The sequence below is a fragment of the Castor canadensis genome, chromosome 1 (assembly GCF_047511655.1).
Source record: "Castor canadensis chromosome 1, mCasCan1.hap1v2, whole genome shotgun sequence".
Lineage (NCBI taxonomy): Eukaryota > Metazoa > Chordata > Mammalia > Rodentia > Castoridae > Castor > Castor canadensis.
This window is the reverse complement of record NC_133386.1, coordinates 156,413,631-156,429,225: the sequence shown is the minus strand read 5'-3', so window position 1 is coordinate 156,429,225 and position 15,595 is coordinate 156,413,631. Positions and strand designations below refer to the sequence as shown.

Below are 15,595 nucleotides of genomic sequence, written 5' to 3'. Positions count from 1 at the left end.
AACATTTGGCCTTAATCTACTCCCACTTCATCCCAAGAACTCACCAAACTCTCTTCCAACCAGGATTTGAACAGCTTGACTCAGAACTTTTTACTGTTCTCTGTCTCTGGAATGTTCTTCCCCCAGGCTTTGAGGTACTTATTTCCAGTTTGCAGGTAAGTTGAATTCACTCTAGCGTTCCTTGGTTAAAGTGTGGACTACCACAACTTCCCTTCTCTCTCCTATTTCTTCTGTGGCACTTTTCTCAACCCTCTACCAACCCCAAGCTAGAGGCTTACATAGAAGGCAAGAGTGGCACCTACATGTTGGTACCACCATTTGAGTTGCTTCTAGAGCAATCTTACACCACCAGGCTGAGAGGGATACCGAAGGCATAGAATACCTGCAAATTCCAACTATACACTTGCCTCATGCCCCTGGTAGCAAAAAGAGGTATCATCTTGGTAGTGACCAGACTACTAGGTAAAGAAAAATAACTGTTCATGCCTCCAGGCTTGCTTAGTACTTTACTTGATTATGGTCAATATGAGAAGGTAGGTCTAGGGCCTGTTTAATCCACTCCCCATTGTTACTAAGACAGAAAAGAACTGCTTACAGAGTTGGACTATTTCTTGCCTGGGGCAGGACGGTCTGAAGTGAACCAGGAATACTTACTATGCCAAAGTAACAAAGCTTTACAAGATTAAATCTAAATTTATCAGAGAGTAATTGAATAAATGTATTTCTTAATATTTAGTAATGTCAACTAATTTATTATATCAAATAAGAAATTAAAAATAAATGTTAGTACCATTTTTTTCCAAAAAAGACTGAAGGCACTTCAAAATTTACAGAAGTTCATGGGCATGATGTGGCACTTGAATAATAGGTTACATTGTTCATTGCTAGTACTGGTTTCTTCTGGGAGCATTAAATTCACAGAAGTGAGGGAGGGGGAAAAAAGAAAAAAATTCACAGAAACATACACCTATATTGTATGTAATGTAAATTACCTTAACAAGCCTTGTTTTTTTTAAAGTTAAGCCTATAGGATAGCAAGTTCAATTATAATAGTTAATTGTCAAGACCACCTTGACCAATCCTGTCTTTTCATATTTGAGTGGAAAGACCCCTAATTTTCCTTCTCTTGACTAGCTCTGTGGAAGAAGACTTTGGAAAAAGATCCTGGAAGCAGGAATGATGACGATAAGGTTATTAAAGTAAATTTCTGTCATTTTTAGATCTGGGTAAAAGTCAGTCACAGAAACATTTTGAAGGAATTCAGAGGAAAACTACTGAGTTATGCACCACCAGGGCTACTTGGGTTAGAATTGTTAAGCATTGTTCCTTGAACAGGAGCTTCACCACTTATTTAAAAATAGATAGGATCTGAGTGGAGTGTTCACATCTGTAACCCCAGCTACTCTGGAGGTAAAGATAGGAGGATCATAATTTGAGGCCAACCTGAACAAATCACCAGACCCTATCTCAAAAAAAAAGGTGGGTGTGGTGGGGCACAGCTGTAATCCCAGTTACACAGTACATGGAGGTAGGAATGCCAGACTAAGGCTGGCCCAAGGCAAAAGTGAAAGACTCTAAAAAGTAAACTAAAGCCAAAAGGCTATATGGAGTAAGGGGTGGCTCAAGTGATAAGAGTATTTTCTTTGCAAGTGCAAGGCCCTGAGTTCAAACTCCACTACCATACATACAAAAATTGATAAACATGTTTTCTAGGAAAAAGAAAAAACTATGTTAGGCATCGTTACCTCCCAATGTCAAAGAACCTCAAAAATATGTCCCATTGCTGGGTGCAGGGATCACACCTGCAATCCTAGCTGCTCACAAGGCAGAAATCAGGATTTGAGGCTTGATGCCAGCCCAGGCAAATAGTCTGTTAGATCCTATCTCAGAAGTATGTGACACAAAAAAGGGTTAGTGGAGTGTCTCAAGTGGTAGAGTGCCTGCCTAGCAATTGTGAGGCCCTGAGTTCAAACCTCAGTACTATCAAAAAAAAAAAAAGTGTCCAATATAGTGACAAAATACCACTGCTTATGTTCAGTTTGAAGTATTTACACTCATGTATAAAACAATACCTACATGAATTTTAGGGTACTGATTATGATTAGAATTAACATCAAGTATATACCTTGAGTTTAATATATTAAAAGCTTGATTATAATGGAAATATCAGAACAACCCAGTTCATCTAGTTATACCCTTAATATATAAATTCATTATCAAACCATAATCTGCTCTTTAGTAAATAGTACCCTACTTAAAAAAAAAAGTCATTGAAGGGTCATCCAAGAAGAACTTAATATACCCAAATAAACTAATGTAAAAAATAGCTTCATGACTTTAAATCTTCATAAGTTAACAGAGTAATCACAGTAGTCACTGTTCAAGGTTTATTTGGTGTTTTAGTTCGTATGACATTTAAGATGGTTGTACTGTTCATATGTAGATTTTCTTTTTACATTATACGATAATATACACTGATACATATAATACACAAAATAAGATCCTTTAGAACAGTTATGCACAAGACATGCAATAATGGATTTATACAATGGATTCCAGGATGTATGGTTGGAGAAAATGTTGGAGTAGGCATTTGCTGAAGTTCTATAGCACACAGTAACACATCTGGTTCGAAGGACAACTAGAGCCTGTACAGCACTGGCAGTGGTATCTCAGAGAAAGTGGAACTATTTTTCACTAAGCAGTTTACGACTACACAAGGTAAGTACCATCCAGCATCAGGATACAGGGTTTTATGAACCAATTGTATTTATAACTTTAGGAAAGTGATGCTTTTCCCAGGTTATCTTAATACTACTGCTTTAATCACAGATCAGATGTAAGGGACAACATGCATAACCTCCAACTAAAATCCCATCATAGCCTAAACAGTGAAGTGGTACATTGGAAGACTTTAAAATTGCAGCTCTTTTTGGATCCCCCAAAGTGTATCTGCACTCTTCTTCAAACGAGCCTCTTCCTCAGGAGTCAGAGTCACCTTCACAACATCTGAGATTCCATTCTGTCCCAAGATACAAGGAACACTAAGGAAGACATCTTCCTGTATTCCATAGAGACCCTGAAAACAAAATGAAAAACATTTTACATTGTCTGTACATTCTGGGTTTCCCAAGATTTATATTCTCTATAATTATGAAGCTTATTTGGTACAACTTGGTAAGAAGAAAATCGTTTCCTGATAATAGGATATGATGCAATGAACAAGGTCAAAGGAAGTCATTAAATTGGCAGTAAGATGTCCATTCTAAAAGAAACCCTTAATTATTACCATTATACATAGTACGTTCCAGTTTTTATTGTATAACAGTGTGATAACTGTGATTTCTGTTTTTCCCAATAAAAAATCTGTGTTACAGTCTTCCACCTACCTCAACATAACTCAATGAGAGTTTCTGAATAAAATAATCACGTAACTATATGCTAAATAGTCCTAGTGGAGATGAATCCTATGGGTCAATCATTTATTTCTAACAGAGAAAGTTGTGAGTGCATTTAATCTATTTCATTTCAATCAGTGATTGTGGACTTCCATTAATCTAACGACTTTCTCAGAAGAATCTTTTCTTTAAAAAACCAGGGAAAAAAGCATTGGAATACATATTATCACTACACAAACCTACCTTAATCATGGTGGAAATTGGATGCACCCTCCTAAGGTTCTTCATTATACTTTCTGCCAAATCTGCCACAGACAGTCCAATGGCCCAGGATGTATAGCCTTTCAGTTTGATCACCTCATAAGCACTGTAGAATAGATAAGGATAGGAAAGGGTGAGCAAGGACAGAAAAAAGCATGGAGGGAAAATACAGAAAAACCAAGCTTTCCCTGAATTCATGTTGCATTATATATGTAGCAGTAACCCTTGCACATGAACACCAAGACATTACAAAAGAGAAATATTCACAACAATACTATTAGTAATAGCAAAATAAGATAGTGAGTCCAGTGATCTTCAACAGAAGGGATGAATTGTTTTGTATTCATGTAAGGAATATTACATAACTCAAAACAATTAAGTGTAGCTACCTACAACAAAATTGGTGATTCTTAGAAATACAATAAGAGTGGTAGCAGCACAGAAAAAAAAAAAGCACAACACTGAATTTTAAAAAGTAAACCCAGAGCCAGGTACCAGTGACTCACACCTGTAATCCTAGCTACTCAGGAGGCAGAGATCAGAAGGATCTAGGTTTGAAGCCAGCCCCTAGCAAATAGTTTATGAGACCCTATCTTGAAAAAAAATCACGAAAAAAGGGCTGGTGGAGTGGCTCAAGGTGTAGTAGGCCTCAGTTAATTTATTTTTACCATAAAATAAAATGAAAAATAAACCCAGAGCTGGGCAGAGTGGTTCATGCATGTAATCCCAGTACTCAGGAGACTAAGGCAGGAGGATCATAAGTTGAGGCCAGCCTGGACTACATAACGAGACCAATCATGAAAATATCATGAACCAAGGATTATGAGTTATTTTTCAGTTTTATAGACCTGATGTCCACATATGACAAGTTTATAAAATAATGCCACCAAGTTGAAAGTTGAAGCCTTCCCTATTTCAACTATTTCTAATAGTGATTATTTTTTCAGTACCACTGTGAACCTAGACCTTGCTTATAACTTTTATTATCTGAATAAACAAGCTAGCTGTGTTTCTGTTCATAAAGAGTGTAATAGGGGAGGTGGGCTAGGTGGTTCATGCCTACAAATCCCAGCTATTCCAAAGTCAGAGGCAGGAGGATTGTGAGTTTGAAGCCAGTCTGGGCAAAGTTAGCAAGACCCTATCTCAAAAACAAAAGTACACACTTAAGGGTCAGTGGTGCAGGTCAAGTGGTAAGATTGCCTGCTTAGCATGTGTGATGTTAATATAAACTTTGATTTAAAAGATCTTACTTCATGCTGGGCACAGGTGGGAGGCAGAGATCGTGAGGACCTCAGTTTGAAGCCAATCCAGGCAAAACAGTTCATGAAAAAAGTTCAACAGAAAAAAAATGGGGAATGGTAGTATGCTCCTGGCATTCCAGCTGCCTGGGAAGCATAAATAGGAGGATCACAGTTCAGGCAGGTCTATCTCAAAAATAATCAAAGTAGGGTTGGTGGTATGGCTCAAGCAGTCAAGTGTCTGCTTAGCAAGAGCAAAGCCCTGGGTTCAAACCCCAGTCCCACCTCCCCCCCCCCGAAAAAAAATAATAATCCAAAACAAAAAGATCTAGGGTGCATGGGTCAAATGGTAGAGCACCTGTCTAGCAAGCAGGAGGCCCAGAGTTCAACCCCAAGTACTACCAAAATAAATAAGATAAAATAAATAAAAGATCTTAAGTCTCAAGCAGATGAATCACATATGTTGTTGAGGTAAACACTATCCTTCAGTAGGGTAGACTTAACCCAACTTGATTATGTTAATAGTTTATAATATAGGCAAAGGAAGATTTATCAGACTACTTTATCTTTGCCAAAATGCTGAAAAGTGTTGATTTATCAGACTTTAAAGAATTATGGCATTAAAAAAAAGATACTTTACCATTAACTTTTCATATTTTTACTAATTTATGTGCTTTATTTCTCTGAAATCCATTATCTGCAGTTTCTGATAAATCCATTTTTAGTTTTAAAGGAACTGCCAACCTAGGGTACCATATTGGATTCCTACCAACAGTGTATAAGTGATCCAGTATCTCCACATTATGCCAACTTTTGGTGCTATTGTTTTGTTTCCCCAGTCTTCACTGTTAGCTTTGTAACTATCATTTTATAACATTTTTTTAGTTGATAAGATGCATTTCTGCACATGGTTTCATGTGAGCTTTATAGCATTTCCCCAGGAGATAAACAAGATTTGGATTACTCTTCCAGTTTTGCAAGATGTTTGCTTACCCAACACAGCTAGAACTAAATCCTGGGTCTTTGAGGCATGTACACTACTCATCATTATTGTATAATATCAGCTGGAATACCTCAGTTAGGTTGATCTCTTATATGCCTCTCCCTATGGGTTTGCCTCTTAATTACAACATTGCTGGTTGGTGTATTGTTTTTTTAGCCAATCTTTTCTTTTGGTTTTTATATTAGGATTTTATTTATTTATTTATTTTTGTTATGTTTATTCCTTTTTTTTTCTTCATTTTTCTTTTATTATTCATATGTGCATACAAGGCTTGGTTCATTTATATTAGGATTTTAAACAAAGCTTTAAAAAAAAGTTTTCTCTCTAACAAAAAGTACTCAATTGCAAATGCTATTAAAATCTTAATCTTTTAGATAAAAATAATTTTAATCTTCCATGTTGTTAAATTGTGAAATCTATTACCTGTCAACCACCTGTTTATGAACCGCTTTCCACTGTTCCTTATCTGCATCAGTGCCTAAATCTGGGTGCAGATTCTTCAGGGAGACACCAGCAACATTCACTCCACTCCATACAGGCACTAAAAGAAATAGTACATAATATATTTATTTCCATGCACCAATAGTAATTGTGATAATTTTAATTCTCTTACCTGCAGAGGAAGGTTACCCACTTTTAGTAGAGGGTCAAGACTGCTAATGTCCTTAGTGTTAGATTTTAGATTTTCATTTAGTTAGGAATTATGCATTCTAACTTGTTTTTCTTATCTGTGGAAATGTTTAGTCCATTTACATCTAACATATAAAGACATCAGGGATTATGAACATTGAGAATTTTCTTGGCATAGGGAACTCTGAGAACTCTATACAAAATGTAATATCTTTCAGTGTGACAATAACAGAATGTTTTCATGCACTCCATTTAGGCTGCATGACTTTTTCAGGGTGTAGCAGATCAAGTCAAGTATAAACAACTCTGATAGAACTGAGGTTTTAACATATCCTGGGGCTGGGGATACAACACCATGGTATTGTGTGTGCTTAGCATACACAAGGCCTGGGGGTTCACCACCCAGCACCAAAATAAGTAACATGTCCATAGTTATTTACTTACTTTCCTTGAAATGTAATTAATTTCCTATCTTCCTTGCCATAAAATGACTAAAATCTGAACAATCCTTAGTTTATAATTATACAAATGGTAGATTCCAGGAAACCATTCTATCCAACTTAGTGGATAATTGAACTAGGCTCTAATTTGATAATGAAATAGCTGGAAAATTTTTACAAACTCCTTTGGCAACAAAAAGCAAAAATAAGTTATGCTTACCACTAGAGTCTCCATGCTCCCCAAGGACCCATCCATGACAGCTTAATGGGTGAACTCCCAGCCTTTCCCCCATCAGGTAACGGAACCGGGCTGAATCCAGATTACATCCACTTCCAATAACACGGTTTTTGGGAAAGCCACTTATCTTCCAAGCCACATAGGTCAAGATATCCACTATGTAGAAAATAATTAGGCAAAGATACTAAGTGACTCAATATACAACTGGCTCTCAAGATATGTTTTTGTATGGATTTTGATATGATTCATGACTAGTCAGTATTTTTGTTAATATTTTTAAATTTCTGTACTAGTTATCTCAAGTCCATCAACTATTCAAGAAGTATTATTTTGTGAAAATAAATTGCCCACCAATTAAGAGAATATGATTATTCAGAAACTTACTTCTTACCCAAGATCTTGGGTAAGTAACTATTTTTAAATTCCAACTATGTTCAGAACTATTATGTTCCTTTAATTTTTAAGTTAAATATTTTTTTAAAACACAAATCTACTCTCAGGAGGGAAATGAAACATAAGAAATTAATCAGTGTACATGTATATACAGACTATAACATATACTATCAGTTTTACTGTGGCTTGACTGTTTTCTTGTAGTGAAAACTCACCTGGATTGGAAACAATAAGCAATTTGCAGTTTGGGCTGTACTTCACAACATTAGGAATGATGAACTTAAAGATGTTCACATTACGCTGGACCAAATTAAGACGACTTTCTCCCTCTTGCTGACGTGCCCCTGCTGTGATAATAACCAGCTTGGAGTTTGCAGTCACACTGTAGTCTAGAGAAAAAGGAAACGATAATTAGGTTAAGGCCTTTAAGAGAACTTTTATCGAGCCAGCAAAAATTTGTTCGATAAATGTCTTTTGTGGACAGTCACATACAGATTTTGTGTATGTGGCAGATAAATGACTATGCCTCCTAGACCTTTCCTTTGGTTTTTGGAGTTTTATAATTGTATCCCCTTACGTGGAGGGAGTATGTCAATGCCTTCCTTATAATGTTGTTTTTAGTCACACTTTAACTTTATTTAATTGTAATTGGGAGGATTGGAAGGAATCAAATTTGTTTAATTCTCATATAAAATTCTTATAGATGCTCCAATTTTTTTCTACCTAAGCTCAAAGGTCATACATTTCCTACTCCTATTTTTACTTAGCTACTTAGTTGTTACCAAGAGACAAGCAATTCTTTCCTCTCTCTCTCTTCTTGATACCCTGTGGCACAGGACACTTGACCCAGGAAGCTGCCTATCATGTAAGAAGCCAAAGACTTTCAGTTCCACTTGGTGCTACTTAACTGTGAAAAGGCAAAGCCAAGAAAATCTGTGAAACAGGCTTAGTTACCCTTTTCTCAAACATGTGTTAGTGTATGAAAGGAAGGGGAATAGAGAGGTAAGAACATTTAAAGATTTAAAGCAAGGCTGGTACTGTTCACAATAGCCAAGTTATGGAAATAGCCAAGATGCCCCACCACTGACGAATGGATTAAGAACATGTGGTATCTATACACAATGGAATTTTATGCAGCCATGAAGAAGAATGAAATGTTATCATTCACAGATAAATGGATGGAATTGGAGAACATCATTCTTAGTGAGGTTAGCCTGGCCCAAAAGACCAAAAATCCTATGTTCTCCCTCATATGCACACATTAGATCAAGGGCAAACACAACAAAGGGATTAGACTTTGATCACATGATAAAGCGAGAGCACACAAGGGAGGTATGAAGATAGGTAAGACACCTAAAAAACTAGATAGCATTTGTTGCCCTCAATGCAGAGAAACAAAAGCAGATACTTTAAAGCAACTGAGGCCAATAGGAGAAGGGGACCAGGAACTAGAGAAAAGGTTAGTTCAAGAAGAATTAACTTAGAAGGTAACACACATGCACAGGAAAGCAATGCAAGTAAACTCCCAGTAAAGCTATCCTTATCTCAACTAGCAAAAACCCTTGTTCCTTCCTATTATTGCTTATACTCTCTTCAACAAAATTAGAGATAAGGGCAAAACAGTTTCTGCCTGGTAGCGAGGGGGTGGAGGGGAGAGGGAGGGGGTGTGGGAGTAAGGGAGGGGGTGGGGGGAAGGGGGGAGAAATGACCCAAACATTGTATGCACATATGAATAAAATAAAAATTAAAAAAAAAATCAAGGCTGGTAATATAGCTCAGCAGAAGAGCACTTGCTTATTAGCTCATGCAGGACCTGGGTTGGAACCCATTACCAGCCACACACAAAAAAAGTATTTGAAACAATGTGGTCAAATATGGACCTAAGTTTTGGAGCTTTCCTCATTGCATTCTATTTCAGAAGGTTTCCACATCACAGACAAATTGGATGCCCCTTTAAAACCATTTACTAGAAATTGAAACTTTGATATTCATAGGTACCAAGGCAAAATTATTCCAAGGCACTCCTATTCTGTATGAAAAAGAAAATCTGTGAAGAGCTAGGATTTCAATTTGATAAAGAATTTAGATCTAGCATGGACTATAATAAAAACTTGTTGAAATCAACCTTTGCCAGAGACAATCTTTGGTGTTCTAAGGAAAAGACTGCCATGTTGGAGATCCATCATCTCTCCCTTCAGTTTGTCTTCTATGACATCAACAAGAGCAAGTTCATCTGCCAAGTCCTAAAAGACATAAAAAATTTTAGTTAAATGAGAAATTGCTATTTCTAGATTTTTTAGAAACCTATGCAAGAGATCTGCTACTTTGGTATCAGTATTAGTATCAGGATACACTTCAAACTAGAGATAGGCCACCATTTAAAAAGCAGATTCACAGATGGCCCCCTACATAGCACTGATCCTCTTTCCAGCCCTATGTTCCCACTGGAACAACTTCTACAGGAGTTCTTCCACTCCCACTGCTGGTGTGAAAACAGAATACTGATTGGCAATAGTCAAAATAACTTCCAAGTGTGCAAAACTGCTTTATTTACTTTGTCAAACTCAGTTTTACACGTCAGTTTTAGGTTGGTATTCATTAAATAGGTGCTGTCAAACAGTATCAAAACTTTGGAATTAAAAAGCAATAGTCTGGATCATTCTCTTGTTATTTTCCACAAACAAACCAATACTAACAGTTTTGTATAGCTAAGACTTGTGCATTGCCTAATATGGGTGAAGAATATCCTTCCAATAGAACCTTTAAGTTGGAGCAGGAGCACCAACAATAGCTTTAATACAAATGAAATATGGTCAGTAATTACCACAAAGGTTATCTTATCTGCAGATTTACCCCCAAAACCAACTATAGTAAAATGAATGATCTGGTCAGTGCTCTACTTTTTCTTTCTTTTGGCAGTATGGGGCTTGAACTCAGGGTCTACACCTTTAGCCACTTCATCAGCCCTTTTTTGTGATGGGTTTTTTCAAGATAAGATCTCTTGAACTATGTGCCCCAGCTGGCTTCGAAGTCAAGATCCTCCTGATCTCTGCCTCCTGAGTAGCTAGGATTACAGGCATGAGACACTGGCACCCAGCCTATTAGATATTCTTCTTACCCACACCTGAGTCAGAGACCAGAGACAAAAAGACCATGGTGGTTCATACATGTGGGAAGACAGCATCAGATTTCTGATCCAGTGGATAAGAAAGAAGTATAATACATAAAGAACAAGCTGTGTTGTTATTAGATTTCTACAGTACTCACTTCTGCCATCAGTTCCTTCTCACTTTAATTCATTTCTGTTCAGAACACAGAATTTGATATTTTGCTATTGTTAGGAATTTTAAATCTAAACTTAAAATATTTTAATATGGAAAGCTGCCTTAGCTGGACATGGTGGTACACACCTGTAATCCCAGTACTCAGGAGGCTAAGGCAAAAGGATCATGAGTTTGAGACCAGATTGCAGTACATACTGAGACCTTGTCTACAAATAAATGAGTAATAAATCTGCCTTAGTTTACATATATATATAAACTACATATATAGTATATATATACTACTATATATATACTATATATGTATACTATAAATATACTATATATTATATATAAATATGTAAACCAGATTTGAATACTGTAAAAAGTTTTATATTCACAAGTTCTCTTTTTCTAATTAAAGTTTAGCTACAAAAAAAAAATAAAGTTTAGCTACATAATTGATAGATTGTTATGCAGGGGCAGAGGAAAAAAATAGAGTTTGGATGGGAATAAGGCTTAAAATTCTTTACATGATTTAAATTGTATCACATGTACATGTTATTTTCAATTAAAAATTACTTTTAAAAGAGTTTTGGCTCATTTAAAGGCATAGACTCTTCTCATTGGTAGAACTAATATAGTACAGCAAATTTTAGGAACTGTCTACTCTGATAACTTTTGATACTTTTTATTTCACATAACCTTTTTGGTGTAATACCATACTTCAAAATGTTGTTTCACATAAAGTTTTCTGAATGAATGCATGAACCTAAATATTTTTATATACAGTGTGATAAGGCAGTTTTTGGGGAGGGGGAAAGGTGGGGCTAATGTATGGGCTTCCAGAGTGGGAGCTCTCACTTACCTTCATTAAGATACTGATGGCACAGGCCATGCCAACAGCACCAACCCCAACAACTGTAATCTTATTCTGGGGGACCTGCTCCTCCTTAAGAAGATTCACAATCAGCTGATCCTTGAGGCTTGCCATCCTGGACTTGGAACCAAAAGGACTCTATAGGAGCAAAAACATTCAGTGTCACTGCATCCTCTTTAATGTTCATTTACCAAGAGTTATTCTTTTTAAAAGCTTATTTTAACAAATATACATACATATATATGTATATAAAAACACGTTTGTAATAGTATAACTGTTTGAGGGTTTGAGGAGACCAAGGGGAGGCAGGGGAGAAAGAGAATAAAAGTGTAAATATACGTTGCATCTGTGTATGAAAATAGCATAACAAACCACACTGAAAGCTGTTGAGTATTAGGGAGACAGGTGGGATAGAGAAATATAATAATAAAGGGGATTAATCTGATTAAAGTACAATATATGCATGTATGAAATTACACAGTAAAACCCCTTTGAACAATTAATATACACTAAAAAAACGAAAGTCAAGAATGTGAAACAGGTCCTGACCAGGAATCAGTACTAGAGGGGGTGGGAGGGGAACTGAGGTGAAAGAGGGTGAATATGTTCATGTATTTTGTACACTTGCATGAAAATAGAACAATGAAACCTGTTCAAATTTGTAAGAAGGAGGAAGGGGAGATGAGGAATGATGAAGGGAGGTCAATATAATCAAAGAAACCCACCTATACAACTAGTATATGCTAATAAAATGTTTAAAATGAATAAAAGGCTTATTTTACTTTCTTTTGAACACTTGCCACTAAAAGTCACGATAACAGAGTGGAAGAAAAAAACCCAAAAGGTGTCCAAACTCGTTTAGAGGAATAATGCCAGGGTCTGGTCTGGCTAGAATCGTGGTATGTAAGACCTCACCTTGGCATGGAAAAATAATACTGATGTTTCAGTGTAAGTATAGCTTCCTGAGGGCTCACTCATCTTGGCTGCTAACCCCAAAAGAGTCTAGCTTCTCCTTAGACAAGATCACTGTGTACCACTCTCCTACGGTCACTCAGGACCCTACAGCAAGTACAGTGCCAAGCCCCTCACATAAGGACTAAAACTAAGCACAGAAAGCGCCACTAACGGCCACAAGATCCCAATGTGAAACAACGTGCTCTGAGGTCTACGCATGCGCATTCTAACCCACAGCTTCCAGGAGCCAGTTTTATGCTCCGCCTAGCGGGGTAGGGGTTGAACAGAGCAGTCTAGTGGCCTCTGGTCTTTAAGAGGCACTCCGCCAGACTGGACGATGTTCCGTCCGCTCTAGATTAGAGACAACCAGTAGCGATCGGGCTCTGTGGGCCAGACTTTAGACTTTACTAGTGCCCCGAAGCACATGCGAGCATCGTGAAGCCGGCCTGGCGGGTCTCCAGACTTCAATCACAATGCAGGCCTGGTGTGGCTTCTGCAGTACTTCTTGTTGCATAGGCATGAGGCCCAACATGAGGAAATTTTGTCGTAACAGGAAGTGCAGAAAAAGGATGCAGAGGGCCTGAAGCCGAAAGTTAACAGATATTGGGTGGAACTCTCGAATTTTTGAGGGGTGGGGGAAGGAGGAGGGGACGGGCCTCCAACTCTGCTCATCCGACTCTGCACTGCACTCACTGGAAGGAATATCACTGGTTGCACCCCCAAAGCAAAGTGTCTAGTTTTGACATGGTTCCAAAGAGTAAAAATATCCGAGAGGACCTCCAGGCAAGCAGCCCAGTCACCAACCTGGAATTGAGTCTCTCCTTACAAATCACTGCTATTTCTAGACAGTCTTGTAAGGTTTCTGCAGGCTGTCTGGAGGAAGGGAAGGGTTCTCGCTACAGAGAACCGGCTTCACCAAACCTCAGCCCCGGGATCCCCTTCAATGTAGGGGTGAGGGTGCGTCTTGTGGTGAAAGCACCTACCTCTGCCCACCCACTCCGTGTGACCTGAGAGACCCTAACCCTCTCTTAGCTTTAGGCTTCCATATTTCTCCAAAAGACAGCACGTAAGGGACGATCCTACTGTGCTTGCTTCACCTTTGGAAAGCCCAGGAACTTCTTAATAAACGTCACTTATACAAAAAGCGTCCTATAATTTTGCAGGCAGCAGCCGTTCACGTGAAGCCAACCTCTCCAGGGTCCCAGGGAAAAAAATGCAAACCGCGCGGCTTGGCGGCTTTCCGGCTTCCAAGAACCCGCCCCGTTATCTGCTGAGTGAGGCTTTTTCAGCCCCATGGGCTCCGGTAACCGTACCTCAAGTTTTGCGCGGTTCGAGGATTTGGAGCCCTGAGATGTCCCCCTCCCTTCAGACCTGCTCATCTAGTCCTTCCGCATCCACCCAGGCTTTCTACCCCAGGTTGGGTGGGGCCGCCAGCTCAGTCCCCTAGCACGGCCAGAGGCCACGAACGCCACTTAGAGCAAGAGCCGAGCGCAGAGGGCTCCGATCCCACGCGTGGTGGGCCACCGCCCAGGTCTGCAAACTCTGCATCTGTGAAACGGCGCCTACAACCCCCGGAAGCAGGGACCCCTTTGCGGGCAGCGCCCGGCCAGCGGAGCCACAAGCAGTTTGCTCTCCCTCCCCTTCGGCCACAGTGCACGCGGAGCCTGACCATACCGGGAATGCACGATGGGCGGGCGTCGGGCACACGCAGCAGATTAGGATCCGGACTCGGCGGCAACCGCTCCAGCACTCAGAAGTGGACGCGGGAGGGGCCTTAAATGGAACTGCGAGGCTGACGTCAGGACAAGAGCCAGGCGGACGTGCGGGAACCCACGTGTGGGCTGGGCTGGGGAGTGGAGAGGCGCGCGCAGCCGGATGGCAGCGCAGCAGGCAGGCCCACGTGCGCCCGGACATCTAAGGGAATGCCCAAAGCTATGCTGCCCTCCAGCCGCAGAGGCCTGGGCCAGAGCCGTGAGCCCAAATCCGGCAGGCCTTCAGTGTCCCCTTTCGTAAAATGTGGAGGTTACTCACAGGAAACCCCTAGCCTGTTTCTTCATTGCTATTTCCCAGTGCAGGGAACAGCTTCTGGCACGTAATAGGCATTCGATAACTATTTTGTTGAATGAGAAAAAGAAAATACCTAGCACAGCATCAGACTGTCCAGTCTTATGGTCAGTCATTCTGATGCTCCTTTCCCCCTGCTGCTTAGCTTCCAAGTCCCAAACTCATAGAGGAGCCATGGCCTCTCAGGTGAGGTCATGCCATCCATGACTGCACTCCCTACCACTGTACCTCACAGGCATATGGTGTTCTAGCCACACTCAAGAGCTATAAGGGCAGCATTTTGTTTTAACATCTCTCCATCACCTCCTCCCTAGCCCCTAACTGCCATTCTATCCTCTACTTCTGAGTTCAGCTTTTTGGCTTTTAAACATATTTTCAGCCTGACTAGCAGCTGCAATCCTAGTACTTGGGAGGCAGAGATCAGGAGGATTGTGGTTTAGGTCAGCACAAAAAAAGGGCTGGTGAAGTGGCTCAAGTGGTAGTCTGCGTAGCAAGTATGAGGTCGAGTTCAAACCCCAGTACTGCCACACATACAAGCAAATTACCTACCTACACCTATGCACCTTTACTCATTGCTAGTTCTTTTAGCTTCTCCTTTCAGCTATGGTATTCTCCCACTAAGGTATAATATGTAATATGTTTGGTAAACCCTTGGAATTTCCTTAGTGATAGGAAAGACCAAGCAAATAGAGGGTTGTAACTTTCAGTTCCACTCACCAACCTCCAGGAAAGGAAGTAGAGGGTAGAGATTGAGCTCTAGAAAAACTCTTGAACATTTCATGTGCTTCCTGTTGCTGAATATTGTAAGTGCTCAGAGGGTACTGTAGCATCCAGAG

At 39.5% G+C, this 15,595-nt stretch overlaps 1 protein-coding gene across 1 annotated transcript; it reads right to left on the bottom strand.

The window, feature by feature from the left end:
* Positions 1–2,373: 2,373 nt before the first annotated feature.
* Ldha (lactate dehydrogenase A) lies at positions 2,374–14,528 on the bottom strand. Its single transcript, XM_020178833.2, has 8 exons — positions 14,370–14,528; positions 11,730–11,879; positions 9,727–9,844; positions 7,817–7,990; positions 7,191–7,364; positions 6,324–6,441; positions 3,642–3,765; positions 2,374–3,079 (listed from the first exon to the last, which is right to left on the bottom strand). The coding sequence occupies exons 2-8, from the start codon at positions 11,853–11,855 to the stop codon at positions 2,915–2,917; spliced, it is 999 nt and encodes a 332-aa protein (XP_020034422.1). The 5' UTR covers positions 11,856–11,879; positions 14,370–14,528; the 3' UTR covers positions 2,374–2,914.
* Positions 14,529–15,595: the final 1,067 nt, after the last annotated feature.